This window comes from Pungitius pungitius, chromosome 19, assembly GCF_949316345.1.
Source record: "Pungitius pungitius chromosome 19, fPunPun2.1, whole genome shotgun sequence".
Lineage (NCBI taxonomy): Eukaryota > Metazoa > Chordata > Actinopteri > Perciformes > Gasterosteidae > Pungitius > Pungitius pungitius.
Genome location: NC_084918.1, coordinates 10,264,475 through 10,278,581, shown reverse-complemented (window position 1 = coordinate 10,278,581; position 14,107 = coordinate 10,264,475). Strand labels below are relative to the sequence as shown.

The 14,107-nt window shown below is 43.0% G+C and overlaps 2 protein-coding genes across 2 annotated transcripts in view; one reads left to right on the top strand and one right to left on the bottom strand.

The window, feature by feature from the left end:
- Positions 1-6,063, top strand: part of bmp6 (bone morphogenetic protein 6) — a 37,868-nt gene extending 31,805 nt beyond the window's left edge. Inside the window, exons 5-7 of the mRNA XM_037455799.2 lie at positions 2,704-2,780; positions 3,552-3,662; positions 4,553-6,063. Coding sequence (XP_037311696.1) covers positions 2,704-2,780; positions 3,552-3,662; positions 4,553-4,702 — 338 coding nt within the window. The 3' untranslated portion in view covers positions 4,703-6,063. The remainder of the gene's footprint in view (positions 1-2,703; positions 2,781-3,551; positions 3,663-4,552) is intronic.
- Positions 6,064-6,261: 198 nt separating this feature from the next.
- On the bottom strand, positions 6,262-12,539 carry txndc5 (thioredoxin domain containing 5). The gene is made up of 10 exons (XM_037455800.2): positions 12,278-12,539; positions 11,313-11,465; positions 10,829-10,934; positions 10,633-10,729; positions 9,714-9,829; positions 9,387-9,473; positions 8,913-9,080; positions 7,960-8,042; positions 7,697-7,826; positions 6,262-7,244 (listed from the first exon to the last, which is right to left on the bottom strand). The coding sequence occupies exons 1-10, from the start codon at positions 12,466-12,468 to the stop codon at positions 7,122-7,124; spliced, it is 1,254 nt and encodes a 417-aa protein (XP_037311697.2). The 5' UTR covers positions 12,469-12,539; the 3' UTR covers positions 6,262-7,121.
- Positions 12,540-14,107: the final 1,568 nt, after the last annotated feature.

Below are 14,107 nucleotides of genomic sequence, written 5' to 3'. Positions count from 1 at the left end.
AAAACTTACTTATATACGCACAAGTGGGGTAAGAACAGCCCGTTAATTAATGTGGTCGTAAATGGTCGCATACAGATGTGTATATATGTGTGAAATGTGTAGAGTGAGACTCCTTCCCACCTCTGTGTTCTGTCCAGGAAAGGAAAAAGAAATGAATGAAGCCTCTTGGGAGCTGGAGCTCAGCGGTAGCCGTGTGGCATTACATTTTTACAGGCCGGAAGGGGAGATGTGGTTTATGGCCACCACAAATCTAGGCCTTTACACTCAATGAAAGCCCACAGTAAATATCAGCTTTATTCCTCTTAAAGCACCCCACAGACTCTAAACCACTATGGCTTTGGGGAGGTGCAAGGAAAAGGAAAATATATCCGCTGATAAGATTTAACTTGTTATTTAATGTTTAATTATTCAAACAAGTGGAAGACTACTACAGACTTATTATTTAAAGGCCTTGGAGCGTTCCCCTTGCGTCCGTAGCACTCAGGTGAACTTCCTGGCGAGGAGCCGTGTGCAGACCGGAGTCTAAACCTTCATCCTGGCTGCCATAGAAAGCCCACCAGGAAGTCTATTCATGAAGTCTGGAGCTCAGTGCAGTGTTATGGTGCAATACAGCTATTCACAGAGACACCTTGACTGGGATAGAAATAGAAAGCCCGAACGTCATAAAACCTGTGTGATCCATATTCCATTACGGAGTCATGAATAAAGCCCGTAAAGCCCGTCCCTCCTGTAATACGGAAATATGTCAGTTCCTCTTTTCAGCTTTCAACTATAGGAAATATCTGTAAGATTTATAGCAGCTGGCCTCATATTATCTGTATCATCTGGACACATACGCTTGGCTGATTGGAAAGGCCAATGTATGCACACATAAACACATAAACACACACACACAAAAACACACACCAGTGACTGTATTTCCACATTAGAACTGCCCTTCCTATTGGAGAGGAAGGAGCCGTAAACTGGGGAAACACCTGACTGTATTTGAAGGCCACAGACTATTCGACCTCATTTCGTGGCTGTTTGTCTTCGCCAGTGTCCCCTCTCGTTTCCTGTCCCCCACGGACCAAACACATCTAATCAGAGGACATGTTCTGCTTCAATGAAAAAGAAACTGTTAGATCACCTGTAAATGTGCCCTTCAGATGCTCCCTCCATTCCTCTCTCTATTCCTTCCTCCCTCCTTACTGCCCAGTCACAAGTCTGTGCAGTGCGTCTTTTTGTGAATAAAAATTCATTTTATGATGAAATCTTAATGCAACTAGTGCTGGTCAATTTAAATAAAAACTCACAACATCAGGTCATCGGTGTGTGTGTGTGTGCGTGTGCGTGTGCGTGTGTGTGTGTGTGTGTGTGTGTACGTCTACCAGTGGTAATGGATGATAGACGTAAAGATGTAAGAAACATCAATGACCCTTACATAATCAAGTATGTTTGTATATAAGGTGTGTGTGTGTGTGTGTCCCTTTCTCCCAAAATCCAGCTGACTAAACAAGTGTGCTGTGGTGAGTTATTGATGTGTGACACACACACAGAAACACATTCACTTATACACACCTACACATTTGTAAATACACATAATCTGTTATTTGGCAACGGTTTATTGTAAATGTGCATTTCTGTAGACGACAGTGAAGCACATATCCACGCTTTCACGGCTTAACGAAGCGGCTTCATTAAAAAGGGCCGACTGTGCAATGAGCAAATCTGAGAGATCTGTTGAACGTGGGAGCAAGTTACAGATGGACTCAAAGCTGCTTTTTTTTCTTGCAATGTGTGAAGTTGTTGTAGCCTAAATATATTCAGCACTAACTCTTCCCGGCTGAAACCAGCATCGTGACCCCAAATCACCTGTGGCACCGAAAACGGCCGCTTGAAGGTTTTCAAACATTTGGTTAGCGTTGTTTTAACGAACTTAACGAACACGGGACGGATTACAGCCACCATCCGGCCTAAAGGCCACCGAGGCCACGTGTTGACACTACCAGCCTTCCTTTGTTTCCCCTCTTTCATTGTCTCCCTCTCCGGGTGGTTTTTAGTAACAAAAACAACAATCGCAACAATAACACCAATGAGGCGAGACGCGGGGCGAGGAGGACGTCAGTGGAAAGTCTGCGTCTCCGCCGCTGACCTCAGCGCGGCGGCCGGTGCCAGCAATGACCTCCTCGGCTTGCGAGCTGAGAGCCAACCTGTACCTGGGACGGCCTCTGAGGCCTCCGCCGCCGCTCCCAGGAGGGAACGGAGATAATTAGCGGGGGCGAAGCTGGACTCTGCACACACACGGCCCCCGTCAGCTCGCGCCAGGCCACGTTTGGATGGCGAGGAATTCGATTAGGCCCGCGTTCAAACTCATTAGGCGGCAGGCGGATGCGAGGCGCGTGCAGCGCTGTGACATCTGTGCTACGCCCCTGGCGTGCGCGGCCCCAGCAGCCCGCTGCGGGACACACGTCATGAGTCACTCTCGTGAGTAGCTCGACCCGCGGAGGAGTTCTGGCCGTCCCATCATCACGTTGGGCCTCCGGAGAGAGAGAGAGAGAGAGAGAGAGAGAGAGAGAGAGAGAGAGAGAGAGAGCGATGAATGACATAATGCAGATGTTTCTGATTCACAGCAGGTCCGATTCTCCCCTCTTATTTGGCGGTAAACGGTGACGTCGGTGCGCGAGATGCAACTTCCTGACAATTTGTGTGGTTCTGTTGCAGATTACAACAGCAGCGATCAGAAGACGGCGTGCAGACGACACGAGCTCTACGTGAGCTTCAGAGAGCTGGGCTGGCAGGTAGCCGACGTCTCCTCATTTAACCCAATCGAACAGCGTACACAGGGGGTCAGGTGGTAGTGATCCTTGGTGGCGGCATTTAACGGCTAGTTTGATTTACCAATTAATAATGCTGACAGAAACCGAGAGAATCTATATTTTAAGGATCCATAAACACACACGTCTTCTTCGAGTGTCTCAATAGTTGCTTTCTTAAAATCTCCACTCCATTATATTGAACTCAAGTGAGAAAAAGTCTGTCGTGTGTGTGTGTGTGTGTGTGTGTGTGTGTGTGTGTGTGTGTGTGTTTACAAGGAGACAGACATAGAGGAAGACATAGAAGGAGTCATGTACATCCCTCCCAACAAGCTGTTAACACAGCACTGACATCTAGAGGGAGACTGCCAGCACTTTCTTTCACACACACAGACAGAATGAGAGGGAGCGATACAGGAGAGGAAGACAGAGACGTATTAACACACACTAGAGGAAGAAAACCAAAATAAGTTGGAGAGATGTGAAAGGTAGAGGAAGGAAGGAAGGAAGGAAGGAAGGAAGGAAGGAAGGAAGGAAGGAAGGAAGGAAGGAAGGAAGGAAGGAAGGAAGGAAGGAAGGAAGGAAGGAAGGAAGGAGGGAAGGAAGGAAGGAAGGAAGGAAAGAAGGAGGAGAGACTCAAGTGTTTGAGCAGGCCCGTCTTTAAAGACGGGCCAACGGGACTCCTCTGGGTCTCTGTACCTGGTCGATGCTGCATAAAAAAAACGTCTAACGCCTTCTCTCATGCGTTTCTCTCAGGATTGGATTATCGCTCCTGAAGGCTATGCAGCCAACTACTGTGACGGAGAGTGCTCCTTCCCCCTGAACGCCCACATGAACGCCACCAACCACGCCATCGTTCAGACTCTGGTGAGTCCCGCTCTGGGCGCTGCAGGTTTAATTTTTTCGCTATAGTTCCTGCGGGATAAAACAAGGTTTTAAAGGGTCTGTATCTTTTTTTCAAGCAATAACTACGACAGTTGAGTTTTTTTTTTTTTTTTCGGTCCATTTTGGGGCCTCTATGGGAACTATTTGAGGGAATTTCTTCAAGTTTAGCAAAAACACCCTCCTCGACGTGATGAGGAATTCATTGGGATTTGGTGGTCGAAATCCCTTTCACAACTCAAAGAACCTCTTTGGCCGTGACTTAAGAATGAAAATACTCATCAAGACATCTACCATTCTATGAAATCAGATTCAATATGATTTTTTTATGACATGTTACTATTTCATTGCAAAACGTGTCGCTCTACATAATGAGGAACTTATGGCTTATTATTTAAGGATATTTTAACACGGAATACTTTAAAACACTAAGGCCTTTTTAAAGACTTCTTCGTAAATTATTACATCATGATTATTATGATTATTTAATTTTTAGGACATAATATATACAATGACATTTTTAAGACTTTGGAATACCACACTAATGTACTAATGCAGTGACTTTTTCCAATGATTCTTTACGAACTCTTCCAACTTAAAATACTATGATTTTATGACTTTTGGAAACAATATGACTTCTTTTGACATACATACATACAATAGCTTGTTTGTCATCATCATAGTAAACTGAATTTTTTCAGCATTCTATACAATTCAATAACCTTTTTCAAATTGCTGTCTTTTTTATTCTTGACACTTTTTAAAATTACCTTTTGGACCCACTATATTTTGTAACGGCTTTTATATACCACTTTTCTTCATATAGTTCCTCACTATACCAAACAAAGGTTTAAAGAATGTCCTCTGATTGTCAGGTGCACCTGATGAACCCGGAGAACGTGCCGAAGCCATGCTGTGCCCCCACCAAGCTCCACGCCATCTCAGTGCTCTACTTTGATGACAACTCCAACGTCATACTGAAGAAATACAAGAACATGGTGGTGCGGGCGTGCGGCTGCCACTGATGCCGACACCGAGGGCCGACCATGCCGGATTACAAGTTGGGTTTGCAAAAGGGACTCCTGGGTGTGACGTTGAACTCAGCCAGACTGTCGGTTTAAATCCTCATCCTGCAAGGAACGTCCACCCTGAAAGATCGTTGACATGATCCATACAAATATTCTTGGGACTCAGTTTTAGGAAACTTCTCCCCTTCATTGTCGAGCCCCCTGAGCTGTCAATCACCTCCTCCGTTGGCTGTGGAGGGTCTGCAACTGAACAAACAAAACAATCGATTGAGTGAGAGTGTGTGTGTGACGTGGACTTCTAGTTTGTGTATGTGTTTATGGAAGTGTGTGTAAGAGGCTACTGCCCTCCTCCCTAGTGGAGAGGGAGAGGGCTACACTGAACTGTTGTGGGGCCAGTCAGAGTGCTGCTTTCTGTTCCTTCTTCCAGAGGAGGCTCCAATAAGGACCAGCAGCTTCTCTGCAGCGCATCACCCAGTTTTATCAAAGCCTTCAAAACCAACCAAATAATCATTGACGTCACCAGGTCAAAGTAGTTTATAGATGGAAAACTACAAACTCAATTGAATGATACATTAGTTATGAGATTCATATTTCCTAATCATTTTTTTTTCTTAGGCCTTATTTGCCCTCCTAAAATATAAGGACTGAACCAAAGTGACCGCTGGCTATTTTAGTAGCGCACTGCTCCAAATATCCCTTCTTGTCAATATTTGTCGGACTCACTGCGAGCTGGTTAAACATGGACGCATGTTGTGGCTAAACTGAGGTTATTCTCCAAAGAACCGAAGAATACAGCCTTATCCCTTCGACATACCGCTACCGGCCATTTCCATGTTGCTGCACTCTCAAAGTTAACAAATGCTTCCCCCCTCACAGCACACCAAGAGATTGGGGTTTGTATAGCGTCAAAAACAGTTTGTTGTAGCGTTCTGAAACGATCCCTGATGGTAAGTGGCAACAGCTTTCCAATTGAATGTTACTGTGAGCTTTGAATGAAAAACTAACAATCAATACCGTATGTGCCTAACCAATCATAAATTACAAAATATACCTCTGGTAAGCTGCTGTTTACATTTTTGATCATGTTTAGTCTGTTTTTTGTAAATACTTGTACATTCTCAGCTTATTTATTGCACCTTTTATTAAAAAAGAAACACATACCTTAGACAGATGAAAGAACGAAATGAAAATACAAACTTATTTTTTATTATGAAATCTCATGTTACAATTTGCCATTCACTTTTTGTACAAAACCCATGGGTAGTGCACAACCCATGACTCATAGGGGGGAAATACTTCTGTCACTGGAGTTCCTTAGACCATGTGCTATCCATAAAAACTTAAGAGTAAAAAAAACTGCTGTGTCTGACTATTTGTGTACCCGGGTTATACAATAAAAAGTGCCCTGCATCGTGCAGATTACTTTCTTCAGGTCAAAGAGCATCTAGCATGCGTCACATGTGGGTGAAGTCCGTTCCAGAAAAACAAAACTGCTCAAAGAACCAGTTCTGTGAAAGATGACCTGGGAACTGTTGGATTGATTGTTAACGCTTCAGTAAAAAAAAAAAGGTTTTAATCAGAGGGGGAAAGGCAAGACTAATGTCACCGTTTGTGACAGACACGTCAGATAATTAACTTCTAGGAGCAGGAAAGCTAAGTTACTCAAGAGGTAGCTGGTTCAACCACTAAGATGAGAATAGATCAGTGTGAGGAGTAGTGATGAATGATTGAGATCACATGAGTCAGAAAATGGGTCAGCATACCAAGTCTGCCTAATTTATTTCTCTTTCCAAAAGATGACCATCGTCTTCAAGAAAAAAAACATCGGATCTGTGATCACGATTCATTCATCACTACTTCTTTGAGGCTTTGGGGCGTTTCCTCGAGTTAGACAAGCCATCGCTGGCATGGATAGAGTGGCCTCTACTTCACATATGGGTGACACTAACGTTCAAGTGACAGTACCTTAACATGCATGGCTTGTGATTTAACAACAGATCCCACGTTAAAAAAATATAGCAATTAAAAAAGGCAAATGGCTACGGAAGACTTTTTTTTAACCGGCAGAAAGTTGCGCTGCTTTCCTTTAGTGCTACCCGTTTCACAGAAGACCTGTTGCTGCAAGGAATTCTGGTTTATTGAGCAGTGCTTGCAGAGTGGTTCCAGACGTATTTCTTCATGCCCACACCCAACCAATAGGAAACTATTTTTCATTAAAAGGTTGGGCAACAGCAATGAAAAATGTATCCACATCCCCCCCCCCAAAAGAAACACCTGTGCTGAAACATTCAGTCATTGTCTGACTCCTTTCTGAAGAGAACCCGAGATGGGAGAGATAGAGGGAGGTTTGGCTACTGTAGGAGAGAGAGTGGTGTCCCACAGGCCAGATATGCAGCAGAGTGGTGGAGGGTTTTGGCTACAGCTCGTCTCTGGCCTGCCTCATCACAAAGCTGTGCAGGCTCTCCAGGTCCCGCCCGCCATGATGCTCGTCACCCTGCTCCCCCGCGCGGAAGAGAATCAAGCTGGGATAACCTCGAACCTGAATAGGAAGGGAAGAGAAACAGCTGCGTCATCCTTTTGCTTTGCCATCCATCAAAACCATTTTATTTTGAGGCAGCAGTTCAAGATTTACCAATAAACAAAAAAGATGGTGCATTACTGAAGTTAACTCCGACACCATACTCAAAAAAAGTAGCACAACTTGCATTGTACACATTGATAAAGTTGGTTTAATGATCAAAACGCATGTGCCAACATTTACCCATGACTTAAATCTGCTTCAGGTTTACAGTCTGATCTCATTAAAGTATGTAGCAGTGACATTGTTTTATGGCTCTGCACTAAAACCACCATCTTCACTTTATTACATCCTGTAAACACACTTAATCTTGTAGAAAAATAAAAAAGTTGACAGAGGGTTATGTAAGGGATCAAAGTACTGCTTGTATGGTGTCTTGAGGTATAAACTGCGGATGACGCCCACATACTTACGGAGTATTTGTTGCAGAGTGTGCGCTCAACAGTGCAGTCAACTTTGGCTATCTTCACGTCAGTAAGGCCGGAAAACTCCTTCTTGGAAAGATCCTCCCATGTCGGAGCGAGGTTCTTACAGTGGCCACACCTATAGTAGAGCAGGATTACACAGGGATGACATCACTTAAAGTGGCCGAGACATATTTATACATTTAAAAGTTGTCAGTGAGTAATACTTTCAAAAAAGGACAGTGAAGATGAGGAATAAAATGTCTTCTTACCACGGAGCGTAGAATTTGATAAAGGTGAGGCCCTTTGCCACAGTCTCGTCAAAGTTGGTCTCTGTGAGGTCCAGAACCCTGGACTGCAGAGAGAAAACCAGATATTACCGGTGCTCGATTGTGATGACCCGTATGATTACCTAACAGAGACCCCCAACCCATCTATGTGGTCATTTAAAAAGAAGTCGTCATTGAGTCAAATTATTATAAAGTAATTCAAAAGTTAGTCATAGAATGTTGAAAGATTAAGTTAGCAAAATATAGTGAAAAAAGTACTTTAGTAAGTTGAGAAAACTAAATAAAATAATTCAGTCTTAGAGGAAAAAAGGGCATAGTTTATCAAAAAAATATATGGAATATAACTAAAAAATTACAGTAAAGTTCCTCATGGCATATCAAAAATGAAAAAGCATATTTTGTAAAAAGTTAAAATAGAAAACCTGTCATACAAACAAGATTGTGCTGTAAATAAATCCTGGTATAGAGTTTTAAACTAGCTATAATTAAGTCATTAAAGTCACAGTATTTTGAAAAAGTAATCAGTTGTTTAAATTGTTAAATTACATTGTTTAAAGCCTCACTAGGTCCTAAAACTTCATAGTATGTCAAATAAATAAAAAGTTTTGGAAAAAGTCAGAGTATATTATCTAGACGTCATAATTCAAGGTATGCCAAGAAAAGTCAGAAGGTAAAAACATAGCGTGTGGAAAAAAAGAGTCCTGAAAAAAAATTTGAAAAGTCAGATAATTTGTCAAAGTGATTGTTTCGGATGTTGAAGTGGTAAAATATAGTGTATGGAAAAAATTTAACAGCATAGTCTGTTCACAAAAGTTGTGAAAATATTAAAAGTCATAGCATAGTAGGTCACAGTACAGCATGTAGAAAGTGTCCTGGTTTAGTGTGTTACGCATTAACCGCATATTGCAGTTCTTGTTTTTGTTGTCCACACCCACCTCGGCCGCCTCCACTGCCTCCTGCGCCGGCTCATCAGCGGGGATCTCATTTGCTTTTGGTTCCTCATTTGGTTCTTGATCTTGCGCCTGAGCGACGACAGCCTTCAGTTGGTTGTCAACAAAGTCTTTGAAAGAGTCCAGGTCTCTTTTTCCTTTGAACTGATCGGTCTACAAAAGAGATTAAAATGACACATTTCAATGACAGTTACACTCAGATCGCCAATGTAATCATGTATAGCTGTTGTGATTAACATGCTGGTATTTTTTAGTATGTTAGTATTAATGCATTTAATAATTCCAGTATGATGTAATGTCTTGGAGGTTGTAATAGTTTGGAACACATCTTTGGTGCCGATGAGAAAGAACATGACAGCAGCAGGTCAGAGGCATGCGACGCCATGCCGTGTGGGACGTCTCTTTATACACTGATCTTTGGAGAGAAAAGTCTGTAGCAGCCAAAAAACTGTTCCGTACCTTCTGTCCATTGTAGAAGAAGAGCAGTGTGGGGTATCCACGGACACCGTTGTCTGAGCATGCCTCGTACTGCTGTGTACAGTCCACCTAGGTCAGAAATAAAAGCAATAGAATTTATCTAGAATTAGAATTTTACATCACAGCAAATAATCCCCTCCCTTTAAGCACAATCAGGTGTTGCATTCTTATGTTTTTACTGATAATTTGATAACATGCTTATATTATTTTAAAACAAATACTTCTGTAGCTGTGATTTTTACCCAGGATAGTGTGTGGTGTGATTATTCATTCATGAACCCGTGAGACTGAAAGATCTGAGGAACCCACCTTCGCTATTTTGACATCATCAGAGTGCTCAAAGGTGGTGGCCAGCTGTTCCCAGGTTGGGGCCATCGCTTTGCAGTGACCGCACCATGGGGCAAAGAACTTAACAAAATGGGCACCTGAAGCGAGAGAACATCCAAAAAAACTGAATAAACAGCAACAGTATGGAAAGAAAAAGAAAAAACAAATAGTAAAATGCGCTGCAGTGGAGACCAATTTCTACATGGACACATTTAAATACAAATCCATAAAAGGGAAGCAAAGAGTTCAGATTTTTGACTTGATGGCGCAGTTGATTCCACAACAAACTCCACCCAGCCTGTAGTATATGAAAATATACACCGTACAACCTATACAGAGGTTATACGCAACATTTTAAACAACGTGTACTGGAGCTCTGTTGCCAACATGTGAAGGTGGGACCAATAAACACCATTTTAAAATGTCTATGTCATATCCTGCTTTTTCTCTTCTCCAAACAAGAAATCATTTATTTTTCTTCAAAACCAAAACATTCAACCTTCGCAGAGCTTAAAATACACAATTTCAACAAGACAATTATCGTGAGCCCTGTTTATTTTAGCATTCGTTGTCTGAAATTCCAGAAACGTCAGGCGACAGGAGACAAATGTTACATAGTTTGTCGGAGTCGACTTGACGTTGTGGATTTTGACTCAGGTGCTCGTGTTGAAATGTCGGTTATGTTAATCAAGGCAATGAAGTGTTTCCATTCTCTCAGGAGGTTGTGTGTGGTTGAAAACCGAAAGCATATTTAAAATTTGAGCCACAACAGAAACACACTATCTGTTGCAGGCAGGATGCAGCTGCATAAATACAAAGGAGGATGGTAACAATTCATTTTCCTAGGGCAAGTGTTAACCCTTTTCATTGAAGCACTGAAAATGTTCTGCTAGATCTTTACCTTTGGCTATGTGGGCCTTAAAGTTGAGAGCAGTCAGGTCATACAGGCCCTGCTTGGGCTCTGGCGCTTTAGGAGGCTCCAGTTCGGTCTCTGGCTCCTGGAGGACACAAAAACAAGGATCTATAAATACCACCGTTCTACTGCGAGAGTCGCTGGTTTATGAGCCCGTGGTGTTGAAACAATGACCAAAACTCACTGAAGGCTCCTCCTGGATTGTCTTCAACATCCAGGTCTCCAGAGACTGCAGATCTCTGGGCCCCTGGTACTTGACTGCCTCCTGGTCAGGCCTATACAACTTAAGCCTACATGGGACACAATAAATATTTTGAATTGAAAACATTACGGAGAGGCAGATGTATGGTTTGCATCACAAGCGTTTACAAGTGACCCATGCAAATACCAACTAGTGTCATTACAAGCTCTATGACCCTGTACAACGTTATAAAGCTTCTGTTAATCATTGTCCAGTGACTGTTGTGTTTGCAGGTAAAGCATGTAGTCAGCATCCTACAGTTAACTTGATGTCCTCAAGATACAGACCAAATATTAAACTAAATACAAGCCAATGTAAAACATCTGCCAATCAGCGATGAACGGTATTTTTTTCTCAGCTGATATAATTCATTCCAAAGAATTAAAATGAATAGCGGAGTTCAACAATTAGTGTGACAAACACTTACGTGGGGTAGCCCCTAATCCCGTGTTCATTGGAGCAGAACTTGGTGTCTGGGACACAATCTACTTTCACCACGTACGCCGGGGGCTCGTCCATGTTGTTGTATTTGTCTGCCAGCTCATTCCATGTCGACTGTAACTTCTGGCAATGGCCGCACCTGGACACGACACATCAGTGGTACAAATTCAGTACAACATACAACACTCCGTCTGGTCCAACCCATCTTTTGTCCAAACTGTGGTCCTGGTTAAAAGCAAGGGGGCATTTGCATACAACTTATCTACACTGCCAGTGGAAATGTGGAATTACAGGCGGTACGGGTCAAGTGATGATGGTTGCATGAAAGTTCAGAGGGACGTTTGAGGCATTGCATTCTCACGAATAATGCAAGGCAGATGGTGGCCTTCTTGTGTACCTTGAGACCCCCACACGGACCTCCGAGGGTCCGTGGACCACATTTTTGTAACCGTTGTAACTTCAGCTGCAGTCAACCGGTGCGTGCCACGTAAGCACATCTTCCCGAACTACAACCGTTAACTGACTATTTCTGCACTAACGTTAACTGTAAAGAAACGTCGCACCACAAACTGGGTGTAACTTCCTTGATTAAGGTTGGCGTTGACTATAGAGTTCGCAGCTACAATTCAACGGCCGAAACAAAACCAGAATTTTAAGCACCGAGGCCTTTTGTGAAAAGTGCTGCAATCCCAGTAAAGTACAGCTTGCTAATAGTTTGGCTAGGCTAGTTAGCAGCTAAGCTAAACACACCGGCTGTCTAGAACACCGGGGCTAGGTAGCCGACTAGCATGCCTGCTAGTTAGCTTCTTTGCTAACTTGCCGGTTAGCTCCAACATAGCTCTATATACAAACAGTTTCCCTGTTGTGCGCGTGGTGTTAAACGGACATGGCCGTACAGGTTACCGCAATTAATTTGTTCAACTTGTTAGCCTCGGGAAACTCTTCACTCACCATGGGGCGTAAAACATGACAAAGTGGGGTGCAGTGGACACCGCCTCGTTGAACATGTCCACCGTGTACGTGTGCTTGGCATGTTCGTCTTCTTCTGCATCGGCGTCGCAAAATACGCTGGTAGACAGCAACGATAAATAAATATACACAATACACAACATGAACGGTGTGCAACTCAGTGCTGAGGCCATGGCGAATCTCTCGGTGGGTGCACAGGTTCCCTGCTGGAGTGGAAAAGAGCGACTCTCGAGGTGCACGCCCCCTCCGACAGAATGCCCTTAAAGGCATGCGGACTGTGGATGGGACACAGGCAGACCGGGAGCGCCGTTACGGCAGCAGCGCGTGAAAACCAGATGTTGTGTAGATCTGTGAAAGCCTGCCGGCACTTTCTAACCTTCAGCAAACAGGATATGAAACAACTGTCATTCTTTGTAAAGGCGACTTTAGACACTACACGTCGCTTAAAAATAAAGAGGACACATTGCTTTATTCCTTCAGAGTTTTAGGTATTGCATTGTCCCCTTTTTATATGTTTTAAAACAGTAAATTTTGATATATTCTCCATAATACTACAAATTTATGTTTTTCTTTATGATATTTTATTTGATGATAGAATACAGCTACAAATAGACAGAAGGGGGTCAGGGGTTTGGTTTGAACCTGGACTGCTGCTTTTGACTAACCGTTTTTGGCGTACATTTTTACATGAATAATTATTCAATAGATTTAACAGCGGTCATATTCAGATTGAAAAGCATTTCGATAAAGATTGTTGTTTTGGGCTTTCCCCATCCATCATAACCTTCAAAACATTGTGCCACATCCGAGTGGTATGGGGACGCTAATGTGCCCTTTTATAGGCGAGGCTGCACCTGGTTACCAGTTTAGAGTCAAAAATAACATTATAAATATAAAGTTTGCAACATTTCACTTTAAATGTCGAAGAGGATATAATTTAAGAGACATTTGAGAATTTTCCCCCCTCTGGTGTAGTAAGGAAAAGCCAAATTGGTTGATTATAGATGGCTCACTAAGTTCTGGTTGACTGCACCGCTTTGGCAGGCAGTCTAAGTTTCCTTCACACCTAGAGCTTTCTATAACAAACTCTTTGAATTCCTAATGGTATGAATCTAGTAAAACATCCACCAAACGATTATGAAAATAAACCCAGGATTAAAAGGACAGGTTAGCGTTTTGCTAAAACTATAAAAACCTGAGCACAGCGCAAGTGTCACACCACTGCTGGTTCACGTGACAGATGGAGTGTTGGTTTTCTACACTGATGGTCAGATGTGAGTCAGAGTTGCCTCCTCAACGATGGAAACGATGCTTGAGAGTGAGCACATTGTAAGGCAAATATAATTAATCCAATTTATTGCCCTGGATAAATAGTTCCTCTCGTGGGGGCTGTAGCCTCGCGTAATGGTGACAGTGTGCATAAATCATGCATCTATTCCCACAACGGTGTTGTTGTGTATGTCTGTTCCCAGAGCAGCGCGTGGCGGCTGGCTTCACGGATTGACAGTTCTCTGGCAAGTCCTCCATTTAAACTTTCAACAAAGTCATGATTTCATGAAACCAAACGGAGACAACCTCCTTATGTACCGTATTTCCCTTTAATCATTCTACTTTTTCCTTTCATCCGGACAACAGGAAGAGTGGGATGAGGAGAGGAGGCGGTTACAGCATGGAAACAGATGGAGGTGTCGCCCTGAGCACACCATGCTGTATAACACTACTGCATCTCTTTCATAAAACCAGCTTTGACTCCAATGTGTATATGCTAGAAGTGGGTGAAAATGATTATACCATGCACAGGTCACTGTTTGA